General features: G+C 41.5%; 1 protein-coding gene across 5 annotated transcripts in view; it reads right to left on the reverse strand.

Moving 5' to 3' along the window:
• MGMT (O-6-methylguanine-DNA methyltransferase) overlaps window positions 1-23,174 on the reverse strand; it is a 178,751-nt gene that overhangs the window by 5,811 nt on the left and 149,766 nt on the right. For all 5 annotated transcript variants that reach the window (XM_088670422.1, XM_088670423.1, XM_088670421.1 and 2 more), the window contains one exon: window positions 12,383-12,522. In XM_088670422.1, the coding sequence (XP_088526548.1) occupies window positions 12,383-12,522 (140 nt within the window). The remainder of the gene's footprint in view (window positions 1-12,382; window positions 12,523-23,174) is intronic.

Genomic DNA, 23,174 nt, shown 5'->3' on the forward strand with positions numbered 1-23,174 from the left:
CTAATGTAAGAGCTTTCTGCAGTAGCTATATCCACAAATTTGGGAACATCACCGTGAGTTCTTCTGCCACAGTACAATCAGAACTAATATTACATTTGTCTTACAAAACGTGTTTGGCAACTGTGATCCATAAAATTGGACTTGCAGAGAACTTCTTATACCTGCTTCTGGGATAACTGAAATGTGACCAATGCCCTCTGTTAGAAAGAAAGTTTAGTACAAAATGACCCTCCATACGATAAAGGTGCTTTCTAAACTGAGATCTGCTATGTGAGTATCCTTTTAAGCCCCCACATCCAAGGTAACTTTCAAGGCTACCATCCAAATGTGGTAAGGAAGGGTCAGGTATACTTGCCAGTCATCAGCACAGAGAAAGCAGGTTCTCTCCATAGGAGAGAACATGGGTTGCGGCAGGGCTAACAAGAAGACCCAGGGCCTTGGGGGTGGGTCTGATATTGGGCTTTGATTGGTGGTTTAATTGTTGCTGGGGATTTTTTCTTGTTGCAATTTGTTGATTGACAGCCCTTGCTTGGTTTAAGCTGAAGGAGCAGTTTTTGCTTACCATACTGCAACTAGTCACAACTTGTAAGGTTGCGGTTAGTCATTGGTTCAAATAATTGGACGAGGGGTACGGATTTTGGCTGGGCCTGACCCTCATGTGATTGCTGCTGCCATATAGAAGTATTCCGTTAAAGGAATCCCGGGCTCCACATGTTTGTCTGTTTATCCCCGCTAGGGGTCAGGACCACGCATGAGCCTCGGGGAGCATCTGGGGAGAGGACAAAGAAGGGCTTGTGCCCCCTGCCCCGTCCTCTCTCAGGGGGTGCTTACTTACTGACTCCCCTACTAGGCTAGAGGGAGTCAGATCTGTCCCAGGCGGGAGACAGATGGCTGTGAACCAATGACTAAGCAACCACTCACATTTAATTGATTGTATTTTAATAAAAAAGTTGTGGCCAAATTTAAATGCCAAAAACTTTAACAAAAATTATGGTGTCTGAGTGAGTTATTGGGGGGTCTTCTTGGTGCCTCGGCACGCAAATGGAAATCTTCCACCAAGATGCACTCAAGTGATCCTGCCACTGATAACATTAGTGAAAAATCGTAAACTAGACCACCTGTTTTGAGGTTGACTTCACCAAGGACCACGAGTGCTTCCTGACCACTGCAAAAGAACTTACCCACAAAAGGGTGGCCATGTGGGCGACTTGTTGCCCACTCCAACCAGTGAAAGCTTCTTTCACTAGTTGGCTGGGGAACTTTCCACATGTGCAGACCCAGTGGGATAGCAGGCAACATGGACGAGGTAGCCAGTCTTGCAATTACCAAATGACAAGTTAACATCCTGACTTGAGACTCCTGAGATCGACTGACAGAGGAAGCAGGTCTCAGTGCTGAGGGGTGGAGGGCTTGTGTTTTGGACTCTAGTCTGGCTAACATGGTACCCTATAAACATTTTGGACTACAACTTTCATCGTACTTGACTACCGGCCATGCTGGCTGGGACTGATGGGAGGGCACCTAGTTGCCTACTTCTGCATTGCTCTTAGACAAGTAAAAATTTATGCCTCACTGTGATGAGAACAGAGGCTCCCTCCTTAAATTGGGTGGGGGATAGTTACTCTTTCTTCCTCCTCCTTTTCACCAGACATATTCTGATAGTTCTACATGTTTAACCTCTTGCTTTAAACATTCCTGGAGAATGGTAGAATTCCCAGGGAAATTTTTTAGGTTATCTGAGAAGATCTTATCTCAAGTTTGGAGAGTGGGGACCATAGCTGCCAAGTTCTCCCTTTTTTTAAGGGAAATTCCCTTATGCTGAATAGGCTTCCTCGCGAGAAAAGGGAAAACTTGGCAGCTATGGTGGGGACACTAGAAATAGGAAGCAATGTGATGAGCAATGTGATGAGCTTAGTAAGTAGAGCAGGACAGAGATAATTAGGCAAGGAGCAACCAATGTTCGTTGCAAAGAATGTGTAGTTAGGTGTTTGTTTGTTTTAAAAAAGAAAAACATTTTAAGAGCTCATGTTTACTTAGAAGTAAGTCTTCAGTTCAATGGGACTTAATTCCTAGTCAGCAGTGGTTCATGGCCTTTGGAATTCTCTCTTGAGCAAAGTCAGGCTTAGCGCCCACTTTACTGTTAAAGTATCAGGTGAAAAGATTTTAGTTTCCCCAGGCATTTAAGAATGCCTGGTGTTAGAATTTTTATCTTAGAGCAGTTTAGATTCTACAGTCCATCTGAATGTATACCTGTGTGCCATTCTGTTATTGTAGCTATTATTATTATTATTATTATTATTATTATTATTATTATTATTAGTTTTTCCATTGTTTCTTATGACATTGCTAGCTGCCCTGGGAATCTAAATTTATTGTGAAGATGCAGGATGTTGTTGTTTAGTCGTTTAGTCGTGTTCGACTCTTCGTAACCCCATGTACCATAGCACGCCAGGCACTCCTGTCTTCCACTGCCTCCTGCAGTTTGGTCAAACTCATGTTCGTAGCTTCGAGAACACTGTCCAACCATTTCATCCTCTGTCGTCCCCTTCTCCTAGTGCCCTCAATCTTTCCCAACATCAGTGTCTTTTCCAAGGATTCTTCTCTTCTCATGACGTGGCCAAAGTATTGTAGCCTCAGCTTCAGGATCTGTCCTTCCAGTGAGCACTCGGGGCTGATTTCCTTCAGAATGGATAGGTTTGATCTTCTTGCAGTCCATGGGACTCTCAAGAGTCTCCTCCAGCACCATAATTCAAAAGCATCAATCCTTCGGTGATCAGCTTTCTTTATGGTCCAGCTCACACTTCCATACATCACTACTGGGAAAACCATAGCTTTAACTATACGGACCTTTGTCGGCAAGGTGCATTTCTTTACAAACTTGCCATAGTTTGCTGTGGTCGACACAGTCAAAGGCTTTTGCATAGTCAATGAAGCAGAAGTAGATGATTTTCTGGTACTCTCTAGCTTTCTCCATAATCCAGCGCATGTTTGCTATTTGGTCTCTGGTTCCTCTGCCCCTTCGAAATCCAGCTTGCACTTCTGGAAGTTCTCAGTCCACATACTGCCTAAGCCTGCCTTGTAGAATTTTAAGCATAACCTTGCTAGTGTGTGAAATGAGCGCAATTGTGCGGTAGTTGGAGCATTCTTTGGCACTGCCCTTCTTTGGGATTGGGATGTAGAGTGATCTTCTCCAATCCTCTGGCCATTGCTGAGTTTTCCAAACTTGCTGGCATATTGGGTGTAGCACCTTAACAACATCATCTTTTAAAGATGAAATAGAAATAGAGGAAAACAATAGATTGGGGGAAACCAGAGATCTCTTCAAGAAAATTGGAGATATGAAAGGAACAAATTGTACAAAGATTACCATAATAAAGGACAAAAGTGGTAAGGACCTAACAGAAGCAGAAGACATCAAGAAGAGGTGGCAAGAATATACAGAGGAATTATACTAGAAAGATATGTATAAGGTCTCGTACACCCTAGGTAGTGTGGTTGCTGACCTTGAGCCAGACATCTTGGAAAGTGAAGTCTAATGGGCATTAGAAAGCACTGCTAATAACAAGGCCAGTGGAAGTGATGATATTCCAGCTGAACTATTTAAAATTTTAAAAGATGCAGGATATAAATTGTATAAATCAATTCATCAGTTAATAAATACATGAAGTAAATAAACAAACAAAAATAAGACAAAAGGAAACAACATATAATTAATTAGTAACATGTATTAGGATTTCAGCAAGTGCCAGGAAAATTAGCTTTTCTCATACTTGCATGTTAGCATAGCAGTTATGTTAAATTGTAAAAGTTGGGTGTGTGGAGACAGCATAGGTTTTGAGCCACAAAACTTTTAAGGAAGGAACTTGTCCTCATATTGAACTGTCAGCATAAGTTGAATACATTTTTTTAAAAAGCGCTATATACAAGCTGACTTGTGACTTTTGTGTGTGTGCAAACGTATGTTTAGGATCTGTAGTGCAGGGGCAGGAAGCCCACTGCCCAGGCACGAGACTCTCTTTCCTTCCATATATTGCAAACATCCTAATGTCTTGCACAATCAATGGCTTTTAAACTGATGATTTAGTTCGTGAAATTTTAAATTGGCTGATTTGGTCAGACTCGTGAGGTTTTTGTTTTTGTTTTTGCTACTACAAACCATTTGTAAAGGTCAAATTTATATAAACCATACCCTGACCTTGCAGCATATTGTTTTGCAAATTGCATACCATCTAAAATGTTAAAGTCATTTTCAGCATTCAGCCAATGTGCACAAATTATAGCATTTTTACAGAGAAGATGGAGTTCATGTTGAAATATATCTGCATTCCACAAGCTGAGTATATTCGATTTTTGAGCATTTACAAACACGGTAGCACCACTTGTTTTAAAGATGGTATCTGGCACGGAATATTAAAAAATGGAAGATTGAGACCTGCTGGTTGGAAGCGCACAAAAAAAAAACCTCTAGAAAATTGTTAAGTGGAAACTAGCTGCAATAGACCTCAAACAACATTTCATCTGCATAAATAAACTAGATACCATACAAGCTCCTTTGGTGCTCTGTTTTGAAATATTTCTAAAAATCTTTAACAGGCGATGTCAGCTTCCAAATCTCACGCCACTGACTTACCCTCGACACTTGCTCCCCTTTTCATTATAGCAAGCTGCTCTCGCATATAACATAAAACAAATGCACTTGTATGTTGGAGGGTATATTGAAGTGGCAGTCAGGAGTCTAGCAACATTGGCATCAAATTTTATGATGCTTTAATTTTGGCTTGGGTTGAACAATCTGTATATGAATTGAATATGCCCTTATGGATATTGGTGGTAAGTGTGGCAGGGCTGCTACACATTGAGTGTGCGGGGTAATTTTTTTAAAAAAAGGTTTTTCTAACACTGTATACCCTGAATCTCAGGAAACTATTGATGCGGGATTTATAGGGGTGTGGGAATGGGCAGGGCGTGAGAACTAGCTGGTTTTGGCACCATTCTATTGTTGGAAAGCAGACTATTGTGGGGGATAGATGGGTTTAACCCATAAAAAAAGCAAAAACAAATGTGCTGGGGAATTTTTTTTAATATCCCAATGTGCATTCTTATTTATTTATTGAATTATTTATTTCATTTCTATCCTGTTCTGTAATTTCATATAAAACTGTATCTATGCTGTGTGCAAAATTTCAATTAAAACCAGAACAATAATAAGATCAAAGCATAATGCACTAAAGAAACAGAAACACAGAATGGGTCATCTGACAAAAAGGCTATAAAAACAGTAAATCATTTTCATAGGAAGGCTGAAAAGAAGTAGAACTGAAACAACCTATTTTTAAGTATCTCAGGATAGTTAATATGTCTCAAAACCAAACCAAGACTGTGATGACAGAAGTGTGCTTCCCGGGGTTCGTTTTTATTTGGGGGGGGGGACTTGCTTATATTTCTTCCTTTTCCAGAAACTATTGCAGAGGTTTTTTGTGGGTTTGGTCCCACCCACCCCCCACCCCGTTTTGTTTTTGTACATTGCTTGAAGTTAAGATAAGAATAACTTTTAAAAATAATAACACTGTATCCTCACATGTTGGTTATTTCAAATGTCATTTCTAGATTTTGAAATATTTAATCATTTGCAGTTGCTTAAGACAAAAAAGCACAACAGCAGCAAAAATAAGCCAGTTTGGAGGATATTTTTGGTACCAGAATGAAAACTACAAATGGTAAGTTCTCAGAATTTCAGGGCAATGTTTACTACTGTGATGAGACAATGCAATAGAAGGACCAAACTGTAGGTCAATGGGTGTGTAAATTCTGCAACGAATAGTGTAACTGCAACCACAAAGGTCTGGGTTACCATTAAAATATACTGGAGCAAGAGATGATTGCATGGAAAGCTGGAACTGCCCTACCTGAGCCAGGAAGGCTAATATTCTATCAGCTAAATGGATACTTTTGGGAAATGAACTACAGAATTAAGCACACATTTAATAACACATCAATCAGAAAATAAGTACTGTACCATTAAATCACTAGAGCTGGAGTGTATGTGTCAACTCTCCCACCTGCTGCATAGCAAATAATGCAACTCAAATGTTTTGATACTATAGCGGGAAATTGGGACGCGGGTGGCGCTGTGGGTTAAACCACTGAGCCTAGGGCTTGCTGATCAGAAGGTCGGCAGTTTGAATCCCCGCAACCAGGTGAGCTCCCGTTGCTTGGTCCCTGCTCCTGCCAACCTAGCAGTTCGAAAGCACGTCAAAGTGCAAGTAGATAAATAGGTACCGCTCCGGAGGGAAGGTAATCCGTGCACTGCTCTGGTTCGCCAGAAGCGGCTTAGTCATGCTGGCCACATGATTCGGAAGCTGTACACCGGCTCCCTCGGCCAGTAAAGCGAGATGAGCGCCGCAACCCTAGAGTTGCCGCGACTGGACCTAATGGTCAGGGGTCCCTTTACCCTTTATAGTGGGAAATTAGGAACTTCCAGTAATAATGCACTTTCCATTCTCATTCTCCTAGGAGAATGTAGGAGTCATAGATTTACAGTGTAGGAGTCACAGATTTACAGTGCCACTGAGCTGATGGTAAGACTTCCATCTGTGCAATGGAGAGGGAAGCCATTTTCTGTGATTCTCCATTCCCCCATAGCACTCCCCACTAAATCTGCTCCAGAAAACATCCCCAAAACACACATGTGGAGCAGATGTAGGCGAAGTGTGAGGGACTGCAGGTAGGAGGGAGAATTGCTGAAAATTGTTCCCTCCTTTTGAACAGGGAGGGAAGCAACTGTATTAGATTTTTTAAATAAAATAATATTCCATGGTTTAAAGTATGACTATATTTTTTTAAAAAAGAAAATGGTTCCCCTCATCAGTCCGCTGATGTAACTTTACTCTCAGTTGAGCGATACCGCTAGATACAACTCTAAGTGTGGAAAATACTTTCTGGTTCTCATTGAAAAACAAACATCATATTAGTTATAAAGCAGTCAATGCATCTTTAATATTTAGGCATCGATGCTATGAATGCATGATTCTCAGCAGTAGTGAAAAAATGCACTACAGGTACTGCACCATTTAACAAGGTGGATCAATGCCTCCTTTTGGTTTAATTGTGGTGACAACATTTAGCCAACTAAAAATAATAATTAAATGCACTAAAAAAATTTTTTTTAACACCCTGAGGATATTTTGGAGGGAAAAATACTGCCAAAGGCTTTTGCTTTACAGCTTCAGTTGCATTTAATGCAATTTTTATCAATAACTCAGCAGCTCATATTACTACAGCCCCATTGAAATTTTCATGCTGGGAAATCTAATTCATCCAATACATGAATCCATCACTTACAGTGCCTCTTTCTCAAATGCTATAAAACTTCCAAACCCATAGATTTGTCTCCAACAAAAAAATAACATGAAGGGGCCTTTCAATCAATAATGGAATCCCTCTGATTCTGGTACCAGCTGAATATTTTCTCCAACTTTGCTTTTGTTCTTCTGGGTAGAGGCCCACAAGGGAAAGAGCTTGTTTTCACTCGCAGCCTCATCAATACCTAAATCCTGGTGAACAAGTGACACTGAGAAGCTGTAATCAATAGCTCCCTCTGCGTTTTTTCTTCTGGTCAAATGGTTCAGCACTACTGACAGGCTTGACACTTAGAACATGATGCTAAATCTTTATCAACAGCCAGCTAGGTGACTGGCAGAACAAGACTCAGGGTGGTCATTAACGCTCGTGGCAATCTGTGAATAAACTAACTCCTCAATAATGTGTTTGTTTAGAAAAAGGTGAGGGGAAAAAACTCCCTGCACAATGTATTGATTGCTTTTGAACTGCATTTAGCAATTTCAGTCTGAGGATGGAACAGAATGTTGCACAACTGTGATGCTCTGCTTGTTAGGGGTTTTCAATTTGATACAGCGGAAAACTGACCATCCTATTATACTGGTTGATAGACTGAATAGTTACAGAAAGCTGCCAAACTGTCAAAAATAGATCAGGGAGGCCATAATGGAAACAGCTGAAATATCAAGTTATAACACACAACAGAAATCACACTTAGCAAAAAATAATCTTTCGGTTTGTTCATGTCCTATTGCTTTTTCTCCCCCCTGTTCTGTGATAGAAACAAATACTGTAATATGAACCAGCATGTGTTCCAGTTTTATTGCTAGCCACCTAAGGAATTAATGCACAACTAGGTTTATGTGAGTACCACATTCCAAATCAATGCTTCACAATCTTCTCTTAAATGCACAATTACTCCATTCAGTCTTGAATGTTTTAAACATTTTGACTGAATAACACACTTCACTTATGCTAGATCGATGTTAGTGTCAGGTTTTAGCTTGAATGATAACATTAGCATATAAAATTGGCAACAACAAAAATCCGCAGCTTGTACTAGCAGTTCTACTGAACATACGATATTTAAGTCATAGAAGAATCATTTATGATAGTCTTGGACTAATCAGCCTAACATTCTCCAATTCCCAGGGGGCTGTATGATTTCCTTTTGATCTTCCTATCCTATCCTAATGAGATTTTTAATTGAACTTTATGGGTTCCTTTTAAGGACTGCAGCCATCACAATCAATCTAAACTGCAGTAAACTATTTGAAGTTTTCTTCACAAAAAGGTGAGCCATCTCCACCAAGTCCTTGGCATAATTTAAAGCAAAGATGTTGCCTCTCTCAGCTGCTGCCGGCACCTTTTCCACCTTCTCATAAAGTTGAAGGTCAGTGTATGAATTATGTGATCAACCTAACTACAAAAGGAGACCTGTAGAATGCACACTCCAGAAATTAAGTGGGCAAGATCTGCAGTGTGAAATAACACTTTTTCTTAGGGAAACAAATCAGGGATATTAGAAATATCGACTCTCATAGCCTTTTAAAAAAGTCTGATTTCTAGTAACACTCCAATTCCAGATCCTCACAAGATCATGTTTTCCTATTTTAGCAAAGACAATTTGGATTGATGTCTGTACAAATTGTAAATATGGTCATATTATACAGTGCTTTTTTTCCTAAAAAAATGTTTAGGGGTACTCTCATTTTCCTACTCATATTGAAATACTGCCCTTCATTGAGGCCAAACCTAGATTCACAAAATGTTTAGGGGTATGCGTCCCCCCACGTCCCCCCAGAAAAAAGCACTGATTTTATATATACTGGTTGCATTGTGTTTTGTGAATGCAATGAAATGCTTTGCAAAAGCCCAATAATATGCAGTCTTTCTGCAAAGAGTATTATACTAATTAATCAATCTCTTGTGGGTCCATAGGCTCCAGTTCCTATAGAGTGCCTATATCGTCCACATTCATGTCAATTCAGAGGGCAGCTCTAGGCATGCAAAGGCATCCATTCATAGAGCTGTTTTTTGATTAAAGAAGAGTTTCATGTATGCACTGAAATCTAGACTGATGTAAATAATTTTATATATTTTGTTTTAATGTTAAGTGCAGTACTTGCAAAACTTTTACAGTTAAATTTGATATTTATTTATTTAAGAGCATGTATAAAATGCTTAGCATTTTTTTAAAAAAATCTCTAAGTGGATTGCACTATGTACAATACAAGAACAATATCCAGTGAAACAAAATACAACCTAAAACCAATGAGACAACAGCATAAAAGCACATAAAACAAAGATTCATAGACATGGAAAAGAGTCTGATGTTCTAGGTCAAGAAAAACATGGACAAAAAGAGAAGTATTTGCAAAACATCTGAAGCAACTGCTGGTTCCTCTTCACTTATGGTAGAGGAAAGGTCATGCCACAAATCAGGGGCAACAGCAGAAAATGCTTGTCTTTGGGTCATTATCCTACAATATTCTTGCACTGTTCTGCTCCTGAATAAGCTCATCTACCAGGGCAACCAAGGCCAATTCCATCCCCAAACTGGGCCTGAACCCAGAATGAAATGGGTTGAGATAATCAATTTCCTCCAAGAGAGTCTGCAACTGGACTGCCACCACACTCTCAAGTACCTTACCCATAAAAGGGATATTAATGACCAGGAAGTAGTTGTCAAGTTCTTCATGGTCCAGGAAGAGCTTCTTTACAAGTTGCCCACCCTACCACCACCACCCCCTTCAATGATCCAGGCACCTCACTCACCCACACACCAAGATGAGTTAACCACTCCCTGGACCTACCTGGCCAGCCCCTCTTAGCTAGCTGGCCCACTACTCAAGGATGTAATGTAGGCAGAAAAGTAGGCTAAGCCTTATCTGCCACCTCTGTAGCATTCAGGGATCCCTGGGATCCCATACCTTTCCAGGGGTGGGTCATCCTAATGGGCCCCATGCCCTCATAGATGGGGACTTGAGTTGAAAAGCCAACATTTCACCAGACAATGACCTGACTATGATAATGGAGAAAATTAATCCCTCTCCTTTCAGACAACTCCACTCACACCCTGTATCAAGGCTGTGTCCTACCCTATGATGAAAACTTGTGACAACCCCATGGCTGCCATGAAATCCTGAGCTGGTATAGTCAAGGTAGGCTTGGCGTGGATATTGAAGTCTCCCAGAACTAGCACCCTGGAGTTCTCCAACACCACACTTGAACCCACCTCAGCCAGCTAGGCCCACCTCAAGCAACAAAGTGGATGGTACAACACCAACAGCTCCTGCTGGCCCAACACAAGGCACAGGTCCTCAAAGCCTACCCCAGAACTGAGACGCTTCATGGTATGCATGAAGGAAATTTTATGGACTACAGCAGGCATCCCCAAACTTCAGCCCTCCAGATGTTTTGGACTACAATTCCCATCATCCCTGACCACTGATCCTGTTAGCTAGGGATCATGGGAGTTGTAGGCCAAAACATCTGGAGGGCTGCAGTTTGGGGGTGCCTGGACTACAGCAAGTGCTATATGCTAAGGTGGAGATGTCTTAATTAGCTTCGAACTCTCTCTATATGTAGCTTCAGCTTCTTTCAATCTATGCCCAAGCTGTGTAATGGTGGAATAGACTCATGATACAGAACTAGCAGTAATATTGAGTGCAAATGAGTCTTGAAGGTAAATGGCAGGAACAACATACCACACAAACCTTCCCATTCTCACGCAGAATCAGTTGCTACTAGCTGTTCCAGGACTCAGGTCTGCCAAGTTGCCCGACATGACCAGTACCCATGCACCCCAAACTTCAGTGTTTGAATGTGGGGTATCATGACTCAAAAAGCATTTAAAGAATATTACTTTTCAGGTTCTAGGACTGAGCACTGGCATGGAAAATTCTGGTTCAGATTTAGCCCTGGCTGCTTCTGCCTTTCTTTGGGCAACATAGTGATGAATGATTGATTGATACCGCTGAACCATTAGCTCTGGTGCTAGTACACGAAGTTCAAAAGGCTGCAGGGGCTTTGGATCAGTTGTTGCATCAAAATGCAATTAAATGCTGCAGAGAAAATATATGATGTGGATGCTGCTACTGTTTGGGGGCTTCTTTTTTTTCCATAAAGGGGAGACACTTTCAAATGCAAACCAAAGCAAAGCATTAGAAGGCCAGAAGCCCCCCCCCCTTCCCTGTCCTTTGATAATGAAAGCAAATCAGTAAGGTCATTCTAAAACTTTGTGCCAGCACCTAGATAGCTTCACACTTACAACATAGGTCACAATAATAAATGTCAGCCAATTCTCATGCCTTGGTAATAATATGAAATTAAAAAATATCTGAGGCAATTGTCAGACACACATCACTAATGGGGCAAAAATGACTAAACTAATGTATAATTATATCCCTAGCTTTCTACAACTAAAAGGCTGTGTTCTACATTGCCTAAATTGGTGAGAGTCTTTAATGGAGCTATGCCACAGGAATACGGAGACAATGTGACTCGCTGTGCGGAGGAGGCTGGAACGTGCCTGTCTCCCAAAACCCAGAACCTGACACATTGAGGATCCAAGTCAAGCTTGTTCCTATATGAGTGCAGAGGGTATTTTTCCCTTTCACACTACATGAGCTCATGTAACCAGAACTGTTTGCAGGTAATGAAACAAAATGTGTTACCTCCACACCACCCGAATGCTATTAAGAATCTAAAAGAAGATCTCATCTCTGAGTGGGACTAGTACCCATCTAAAAAGCCTAAGCCTTCTATTTCATTGAAGAAAGGAAAATGAACTAAATTTGTATAGGTGGGTGCATTAAAATAAATGCAGCGCTCCTATTTCAAATAAATGATGGGGGAAATAAATCATATTAAACTGGTTTATGCATTAATGCTGATTAAAAACACTTACTGACCTTATTACTCATGGTAGAGTAGTTTTCACAGCAGATATATTTAATCTAACGACATTTAGCCCACAAAGCTTTCTATCTAAAACCACCATCTTCCATCAACTTTATTTTAAAAGTTGACATGAACTTACAGGGTTGCTTCTCATTGCTCCTCCCACAGCTCTGGCTGCCTTGCTGTTGCCTGCCAGGGCCGCTAATTGCTTGTAAGAAACTGCCTCTCCAAATTTCACATCTCTCAACAGGGTCCACAACACTTCTCTGGTGAATGAAGCTGAAAAGGAAAAATAAAATAAATAAAAAAAAGGAAGAAGCAACACAATGTTCAGAAGCAAGGCTTCTTCTTTTTTTAAAAATCTACCCAAGATAAAAATAGTCAGGAAGACTGACATTTAAACTAGGGTATGAAGAGCAACATTTTCTCTTTCGAATTAGCACACCAATCAGTTCTATTATTGTGTTCTATATTTAAATTCATGATTATTAGAGACTGTGCTCCAAGTAATTGATCACTATTAAAAAGGCATTCAGTGCTTTGATTTTCCTATATTTTTAATTTGCTTCCAGTACAATTATCCTGTTAACACATACAATGTGCTTTCCCATTAAATTGGCAGAGTATAAATTAGCATACAGTCAAATTAAAAAAAGAAGAAGAGAGGGGGAGGAAGGGAATAACTGGCGGTACTTATTTTTATAAAGCTTGTATTTCCTAATTTCAAACTTCAGCTGGGTCACACTGTAAAGGAAGCCCTACAGCCAGCAGACTGTATTACCCTAGCTGACTGTTTTTATTTTTTTATTTCCCCCCCAGCAAAGACCCTCTAGCTACCATTTAGCATTCTAGATATCAGAAAGTGCCTGTGTCTCTGAAAATTTGCTGCACATTTAAATGGGGGAAGAAGAAAAAAACCTCATGTTAGAAATGAAAGACTGATTAATTTTCTGTCTAGTTACGCTTGATTTTCATATTGTTCTTAATAAGGCATGGAGGGAAGCAAAAGAACCTGGCAACCTGCTAACGTAGCTGCTGGCTCGTAATGAGACATTCATCTATGGCAAACCTTTTAAGCAGGGGGCCGGTCCACTATCCCTCAGACCTTGTGGGGGGCCGGACTATATTTTTTGGGGAAAAACATGAACGAATTCCTATGCCCCACAAATAACCCAGAGGCATTTTAATTAAAAGGATACATTCTACTCATGTAAAAACATGCTGATTCCCGGACCATCCGCGGGCCGGATTGAGAAGGAGATTGGGCCAGATCCGGCCCCCGGGCCTTAGTTTGCCTACCCATGATCTATGGTGATTAAAAATTGCCTGTAACTGACCAGGCATGATCCAACTACAGGCACAGTTGCAGCAGATGGCGCTTTGCTGAGTTTTCTCCAATCTGAAACTGTGATGCACCTGCGCTGCCCAAGTCTAAAGCACATAGACCTACTTTAAACATTACGGTGCTACCTTGGTAGTCGAACGGCTTGGCTCCCAAACGCCTCAAACCCGGAAGTGAGTGTTCCAGCTTGAGAACGTTTTTCGGAAGCCGAATGTCCCATGCAGCTTCCGATTGAGTGCAGGAAGCTCCTGCAGCCAATCGGAAGCCGCGCCTCGGTTTTTGAACTGTACAAGAATACCTTAGGAGCTGCTTTTCTTGTAGAGTCATCCCAATCAGCTGCTGAAATGTTTTAAGGCCTATAACCAAAAGGGTTCCGCCAAGCTGGTGTGTTGGGAAAATTCATGTTACTGACTATGTCCACATGGGCCCAGAAAGTGTCTTTGGAAAAGAGAGCATTAGTCCACCACTTTTCCTTCTCAGCAGTTGAAACAAAAAAGGAGAGTTTGATGCACTATGCCAGGCATCCCCAAACCGCGCCCCTCCAGATGTTTTGGTCTACAACTCCCATGATCCCTAGCTAACAGGACCAGTGGTTGGGGAAGATGGGAATTGTAGTCCAAAACATCTGGAGGGCTGAAGTTTGGGGATGCCTGCACTATGCCTACTCCTAGGTAGAAACATAACATCCTCATCCACCTCACTATGGCGAGAAAATGGGAAAATTTCATAGAATCATAGAATCATAGAGTTGGAAGAGACCACAAGGGCCATCCAGTCCAACCCCCTGCCAAGCAGGAAACACCATCAAAGCATTCTTGACATATGCCTGTCAAGCCTCTGCTTAAAGACCTCCAAAGAAGGAGACTCCACCACACTCCTTGGCAGCAAATTCCACTGCCGAACAGCTCTTACTGTCAGGAAGTTTTTCCTAATGTTTAGGTGGAATCTTCTTTCTTGTAGTTTGAATCCATTGCTCTGTGTCCCCTTCTCTGGTTCACATCTGCTCTGAACTACATTTCCCCATGTTTCTTCCTCTACCTTGCATCCAAGCTAAGAAGGCAGACTGAATCTTCAAACATGCAGACTAGAGAGTTCAGGTTACTATGGATCACACCCCGCCCAAAAAAAATCTTCTACTTGAGAGACAATGGCAGTGAGGAAGCTCAAGTTGAAATGAATGGCAAGGAGTGCTTTTGAGGCTAACAAACTTAAGATTTTCAAGAGGGTAAATTAGTTTTCTATTCTGTCAATATAACAAAAAAGTCACTCACACAATATGCAGTCTGGAAAAAGTATTCTCTCTTTGTTCTGAAACCCACCTACTTTTATGTTTGTTTTAAATAATATTTAAAAAATCACTTCTTAACTGAACAGAATGATAATCACTTCATTGAAAAAAAATCTGTTTAGCTTTTATTATAACATTAAGCAAATTAAACATCAGCATAATCCAGGTGATACTAGAAAAGGGTCATCAAAGAAATTAACTTTGTTGTTCATTAATTTACATGGATTAGTAGAGGGCGAAGAGATAGCAAATCTGCTCCAGTTTTTTATGATATAATTTCAAACTGTACACCATTTGTGGCACTAGGGTGACTTTGGGGTTAATCAGACTGATTTGTCCTTTTAATTGCTTTCTATTCAAAGAAAATTCATTAGATAATGTTCTCTTCAAAATTCATGAATCAATTTAACTGAAGAAACCATATTAACAGCTTTGGGTTCATTAGCACATGGAGTTGTGTTACTAGCTGATTGCTAGGAGAGTTTCCTTAGGCAAACAGATTTTGTTTACTGTCATTTCTTTAGAAAGGCCTATTTTGAAATCCAATTGCAACAAGGGAAGAGTGGATTTCCCCCATTCCATTTCATTATTCTTCTGTGGGTTGGGCTCTGCTCCCATGTGCTGCCCTGCCTGTCTTTTGATTTTACAAGGTGAATTTTGATAATTAATTTTGGAAAGGGGGGGGGCTCTTATCAGTTTGCTCTTGACTTAAGCTTTCCATCCTTTCATGTGATGCATACTGGGAAAGGTAGTCTTGCAGCCACCTACAGCAGGCTCAACTGATGGCAACTGCCTCCCCCCGGCAGTCTCCCTGTCAGATTAATGCAGGCACCCCCAAACTGGGGCCCTCCAGATGTTTTGGCCTACAACTCCCATGATCCCTAGCTAACAGGACCAGTGGTCAGGGATGATGGGAATTGTAGTCTGAAACATCTGGAGGGCCGAAGTTTGGGGATGCCTGGGTTAATGACTCCTTGGGGCAGGTCCTGAAGATATTTTCTGCGCAGCGCAAAAGCACTGCACCACCACAGCAGAAGCCAACTGGAATCAAAAGCAGGCTGATGTTATAAAAGCAGTTTGCCTGAAAATGTTAGGAGCGCAACATCAAAAGACAGCAGGCACAGGGCAAGAGCAAAGGAACAGTTCTTGCAACGAAGTAAGCAAGCCCCACTCCCCAAACTTCTGTACTGTGACTAATTAATCTGGAATCAGGGGTGAGCAATGAGGCAGACAAGTTTATGGATGATACCAAACTATTTAGGTTAGTAAAAATGCAGGTGGCTCTCTTCACAGAAACTGCAAAATGACCAGTGGATATTCAGTGTAAGTAAATGTAAAACAGGGTTGGGGAAGCTTTTTTTTAAAGCCCCAAGTCTGCATTCACTTAGGCCCAACCCTCACCTCAGGAGGGTACATGCCAGTGGTGGAGCATGACCAAGAAAAAAGTGGACAGGGCTGGGGAGGTGTTTTATTTGGTACTTCTCATATTGATCCAGAGTAGACTGAAAAATGCATACCTAGCAAGGTAGTGGGAGGTGCCATCTCACACGCATATGCTCATACATGCCCCGTGCACACACCACTTGCACATATTCAGGCGCTAACAGAGATGTGTGGGAGGGTGTCACGGTCTCAGAGCTGCTTGCCTTAAACTAACTATTGTGTTTGCTGCCTACAGGATGAAATTAACATTTCAGATACATTTTTAAATGATGCTTGTACATGTTTATAAAATTATTCTCTCTCTCTCTCTCTCTCTCTCTCTCTCTCTGTGTGTGTGTGTGTGTAAATGTATCTGAAATTTTAATTTTATCCTGTAGGCAGCATAACACAATAATTAGTTTAAGGCAAGCAGCTCTGTGACTGTGCCAAATATTTTATTACTAAATTCTCTGCTAGTGCCTGAAAATATAATCTACTCAAAATGAGGTGGCTGACCTTCCCAAATGTTCAATATGGATGCAAATTTGGCCATGGCTAAATATATAGGAATATATGCACTGATATCCACATTCTCTGTTTATAGTCCTAGGTAATGAAGAAAGTAAGGACATTCCACTGAACTCATACTAACAACCTATGAGTGATTCAAGCTCTCCTTGTTACGTCTTTCCCCCCTCATCTGCCAAGCGTTGCAAAGATGGGAAATGTATGGTTAAGTCTAGATTTTACTTTCCCTGCAAGGTCTGGGTAGGACAGCTTTATAAAACTGGGATGCAGAAAAGCAGTTCACCCCTAAGGGCAGAAAAGGGTTCTACCTGCTGAGCAGTAGGTTAGATGAGTGTCCAATGGAATTCATGTTTCAATGAATGCTGTTAACATAAACAAATCCACTGTTAATGCATTGAAGATATGCACCAGAAGGTCTTCAAAATGCTCCTAACTGGCTTTCATGTATTACAAAGTAAGATTGTTCTGACACAGAGATTCAGTGTAGCTGTACCTAGGCAGCACCCTTCTTCAATAATTGTTGTTATATCCATGGGCACTTGCTTTCCTAATTACCGTATTTTTCCATGTATAAGACTAGGTCCCCCCCCCAAAAAAAAATTGTCAAAAATGAGGGGGCATCTTATACACGGGGCCATCCCCTCCAATTTTCTTAAATCTGAATCCCCCAAACCAGGGGGTGTCTGATACATGGGGGTGTCTTATAGACGGAAAAATACGGTATTTGGAGCAATGTTAAGGATTATAAAGCACCTGTAGTTTTCTCATGAGAGCAACTTCTTCCAGGTCATTTTTGCAAATGTATGGACTGTGCTGCAAACTGATGCTTTTGGATAGGCAAACAGATTACAGAGGAGCAACTGGATTACGAAAATGTTTTTAAAAATGACAATTTATTAAGCATCAACTTCATTAGTTGAAGCATGGTTTTCCCATCATATATATAGAGTTAGTTGCAGAGGAGATAGATATCAAGGCTTCCTTACCCCCCTTTCATCTTGCATTATTTTCTTTCATTCTGTTTCCCTTTGGCAAGTTTAGTTGCCGCCTTCGCTCCAGCTCTGACTGCGTTCCTGCTGCTTCCAACATTGTAGATAAATCTACCTGACAGGGGATGCTGCGGAGAGGCAAAAGTCCATTCCTTATTTAAAAGGACACAATAGATATTTTGCCTCTCAAAAGATATGTATGGTGAGGAAATCTGAGTTCACGCTGAACTTTGGTCTGCTGCTTTCATCAACAATGTATCACCGAAAATGACTGGTGCAACAAATGCCCAGAGACCCAGCAAACATGCAATGGACTGTTTTTCGAAGAGAGGATATCCGAGTTTCTGATGGTGTTCAAATTTAGCCCTCTTATCATGGGGCAGGAATTTCCCTTCAGTATCCACAACTGGGTGATACTTTTATTAGGATCAAGCAAAATGTCACAAAATGGCCTTCAAGAGTTCTCCAGATCTTTTTGTTAGGTTAGTCACACCAAGATTTTATAGTTTTCATGAGTGGAAACTATAATCCAGGCTGAGAAACTTTTTCTTTCTTGCTTCATGAGCTAGATCCTTATCGAGATTGGCCACACAGGCCCAATTGGACAAGGGGAGGGGGCCATGCACTTATCCATCACCTGACACCACACTCAAAGCACCTCCCTTTCAACAGGGGGGGCCATGCAAATCCCTACCTTAACCAAGAAGGCGCTTGGACTGGCATTCCGCTGAACTAAGCAGAATTTAACCCTTCCTTCACCAGCTGCTAAACAGGGATTACCTTCTACTTATTTGGCTGCGTGCCCACTCTCTGTCAACACAGCAGGACTTCATCTTTCAACCCATCAGGTGACAATACAAACGATGTTAGCTGATGAGTGGGTAGACATAACTTGGGGGAAATGGCCCCATGTGCCAACATGGAGCCCCAGGTGTGCCAAGATTGACCTGTGAACCAAAGGAACCCCATTCCTGCTATACTCAGAGGAAGGTGGTTTTCTACCGCCTGAAGATGGACTTGTATTTTGGTGGTTACATTCAGTCCAACTATTAAGTTGGATTTGACACCAACAGACCCTTTTACCTAGTAAACCACCCAAAATTAATCTCTATCGTTGCTAATATAGGGATTACCAACTTTTGCTTTATTTCTGCTCTCTGTCCAACAAGGAACCCATGTGTCTCACATAAAGATATAATTCAGATAGGGATAACAGCTAGACTTTATCCCACAACCTGATAAAACCTAGAAGAGACAAATCTGATCAGTCTGCAATATCCAGTATGAAAATATAAATGTAAACTCCAAGACCACAACATCTGGGCTAACTGTTGTACTTTGTGTAATAGAGCTTGCCTGGCTTTGTGTACTACTGTACTCTGATGAAGACTTCTGGAGAATGTAAAAGCTTACTCATTATTTTGTGACATATTGATTTCTCCCAATAAAAGTATTGCCCAACGGTGGATTGCTTTCTTTCATGGAGTCCAACACTGTTGCCGTTGTATAATAATGGTGAGTACCGTAATCTCTGCTGCCATTTTCCTATTAAAACAGTATAAAGAATTGGGAAACTGTGCAAGTATTTGTTTCTTATGATCAAGCCCAGGGGTCAGCAACCTTTTTCAGCCGTGGGCCGGTCCACCGTCCCTCAGACCATGTGGTGGGCTGGACTATATATATTTTTTGGGGGGGGGATGAATGAATTCCTTTGCCCCACACATAACCCAGAGATGCATTTTAAATAAAAGCACATGCTCTACTCATGTAAAAATATGCTGATTCCCGGACCGTCCGTGGGCCGGATTGAGAAGGCGATTGGGCCGCATCCGGCCCACGGGCCTTAGGTTGCCTACCCCTGATCAAGCCAGTATGCATTTCAATGTTCATGCATGCATGAGAGCAAGAGTGCCCCAATACTCACCCCCCCCTTAGCTCACATATATTTAATAATAATGCTAAGGAAAGAATTGTGTAAAATACAACACTATTGTCATTCTTGCTGATTGGATTTTGATCTTGTTGTCTTCACTCTTGGAGGAGGATGTGAAGAAAAACAATATTTTCGCTAACAACCTAACTCAAAACTCATCGTTTTCTAAATTTCACACATTAAGGAAATCTCAGCCAGCAGGTGTTACAAAGAGTTAATGTCGCATCTTTTTCATTTAAGGAATGTAGAAGCCTAGTCAGGCTAAGCATTATTTCACTCTCATGAATATAAATGCTCTGACAATCTCAGTCTAGTTCTCAGTGCACTGGAACACAATCTCCTACCTCATATTGCTAGGACATATTGTAGTGTTAGCCCTTAGAAATGAATACATTGTCTTACTGAGGTGATGAGAAATGAGGAACTCACCAGCTAAATTCCACCCCCAGCCTCTAACCACCTGATGTCAGATCAATTCCTGCTCTGGGCATGTCAGATCAATTCCTGCTCTGGGCAGGAAGTTGAAGCAATTAGATGCACAAATTGTCATCTCTTCTGTCCTTCCAGTTGAACGACATGGCCCAGGGAGAGAGGGAAAAATAGGGGAAGTGAACAACTGGCTTCGCAAATGGTGCAAACAGGAACGGTTTGGATTCCTAGATCACGGTCTGCAGTTTCTTGAAGATGGACTTCTGGCAAGTGATGGACTGCACCTCACAAAAGTTGGGAGGAATGTTTTTGCCACAAAACTCAAAAACCTCATCAGGAGGGCTTTAAACTGACTTATGGGGGGGAGGGAGACAGTGGTCCTGAAGGTAGGAGTCTATCAAATGCTGAAGATGATCATCCAAATGTCAAGGACCAAATGGAGCAAGCAGCATGCAGACCTAGTGGTGGGACGAAAATATCCTTAAATAAGAGACATGGGGGAATGATCAACGGTCTTCAATGTCTGTATACTAATGCACAGAGCATGGGAAATAAACAAGATGAACTTGAGCTCTTGGTACAGCAAACTAGATATGACATAATAGGCATCACTGAAACCTGGTGGGATGAGTCTCATGACTGGAATGTAGTAATAGAGGGATACAATCTATTTAAGAGAAATAGACCAAACAGGAAAGGAGGAGGAGTAGCTTTATATGTTAGGGATATGTATACCTGTGAAGAGATCCAGGATTTAAAACTTCAAAGCCAAATTGAGAGTATCTGGGTCAAAATTAAGGGAGAGAAAAACAACAGTGATCTCATTGTGGGAGTTTACTATAGATCCCCAAGCCAAACTGAGGACACAGATGATGCCTTCCTGGAACAGATGGCCAAGCATTCCAAAGGAAGTGAGATAGTAGTAATGGGGGATTTCAACTATCCTGATATTTGTTGGATGTCAAACTCAGCCAAGAGCATAAGGTCGAACAGATTCCTCACTGGCCTTGCAGACAACTTCATTGTCCAGAAAGTGGGAGAAGCAACAAGAGGATCAGCCATTTTAGATCTGGTCCTAACCAATAGTGATGACTTGGTTAGTGGGGTAGAAGTGGCAGGATCATTAGGTGGGAGTGACCATGCTCTTCTGGAGTTTATTATCCAGCGGAAAGGAGCAACCAAGCATTCTAAGGTCCAAATTCTAGACTTTAAGAAAGCCGACTTCAGAAAACTTAGGGAAACGCTGGGTGAAATCCCATGGACAGTAATACTAAAAGGGAAGGGAGTTCATGATGGTTGGGAGTTTGTTAAAAGGGAGATATTAAAAGCACAACTTCAGGCAATACCAATGAGACGGAAACATGGAAGGTGCCTAAAGAAGCCAGGCTGGCTATCTAAAGAACTTTTGACTGAGTTAAGATTTAAAAGGGATATGTACAAAAAATGGAAAAGGGGGGAAATCTCCAGAGAGGAATTCAAACATATAGCCAGCACGTGTAGAGACAAAGTCAGAAAAGCTAAAGCACAGAATGAACTCAGGCTCGCCAGAGAGGTTAAAAGCAACAAAAAGGGCTTTTATGGGTATGTCCGTAGCAAAAGGAAAAACAAGGAAACAGTCGGGTCACTCAGAGGAGAAGATGGTGAACTGCAAACAGGGGACAGAGAAAGGGCAGAACTCCTCAATGCCTTCTTTGCCTCAGTCTTCTCCAAGAAAGAAAACAACGCCCGACCTGAAGAATATGGAGCAGATGATTCAGCAGGGGAAACACAGCCCAGAATAAGTAAGGAGGTAGTACAAGAATACTTGGCTAGTTTAGATGTATTCAAGTCTCCAGGGCCAGATGAACTACATCCAAGAGTATTAAAAGAACTGGCAGAGGTGATTTCAGAACCACTGGCAATAATCTTTGAAAATTCCTGGAGAACAGGCGAAGTTCCAGCAGACTGGAGGAGGGCAAATGTTGTCCCTATTTTCAAAAAGGGGAAAAGAGAGGACCCAAACAATTATCGCCCAGTCAGCCTGACATCAATACCAGGAAAGATTCTAGAGCAGATCATTAAGCAAACAGTCTGTGAGCACCTAGAAAGAAACTCTGTGATCACTAAAAGTCAGCATGGGTTCCTGAAAAATAAGTCATGTCAGACTAATCTGATCTCATTTTTTGACAGAATTACAAGCCTGGTAGATGAAGGGAACGCTGTGGATGTAGCCTATCTTGATTTCAGCAAGGCCTTTGACAAGGTGCCCCATGATATTCTTGTAAAGAAGCTGGTAAAATGTGGGCTAGACAATGCTACCATTCAGTGGATTTGTAACTGGCTTACTGACCGAACCCAAAGGGTGCTCATCAATGGCTCCTCCTCATCCTGGAGAGTAGTGACTAGTGGGGTGCCACAGGGTTCTGTCTTGGGCCCAGTCTTGTTCAACATCTTTATCAATGACTTGGATGATGGGCTTGAGGGCATCCTGAGCAAGTTTGCAGATGACACCAAATTGGGAGGGGTGGCTAACACCCCAGAGGACAGGATCACACTTCAGAATGACCTTAACAGATTAGACAACTGGGCCAAAGCAAACAAGATGAATTTTAACAAGGAGAAATGTAAAGTACTACACTTGGGCAAAAAAAATGAAAGGCACAAATACAGGATGGGAGACACCTGGCTTGAGAGCAGTACATGTGAAAAGGATCTAGGAGTCTTGGTAGACCACAAACTTGACATGAGTCAGCAGTGTGATGCAGCAGCTAAAAAAGCCAATGCAATTCTGGGCTGCATCAATAGGAGTATAGCATCTAGATCAAGGGAAGTAATAGTACCACTGTATTCTGCTCTGGTCAGACCTCACCTGGAGTACTGTGTCCAGTTCTGGGCACCACAGTTCAAGAAGGATACTGATAAGCTGGAACGTGTCCAGAAGAGGGCAACCAAAATGGTCAAAGGCCTGGAAACGATGCCTTATGAGGAACGGCTTAGAGAGCTGGGTATGTTTAGCCTGGA

Source organism: Zootoca vivipara, chromosome 5 (genome assembly GCF_965207765.1).
Source record: "Zootoca vivipara chromosome 5, rZooViv2.hap1.1, whole genome shotgun sequence".
Lineage (NCBI taxonomy): Eukaryota > Metazoa > Chordata > Lepidosauria > Squamata > Lacertidae > Zootoca > Zootoca vivipara.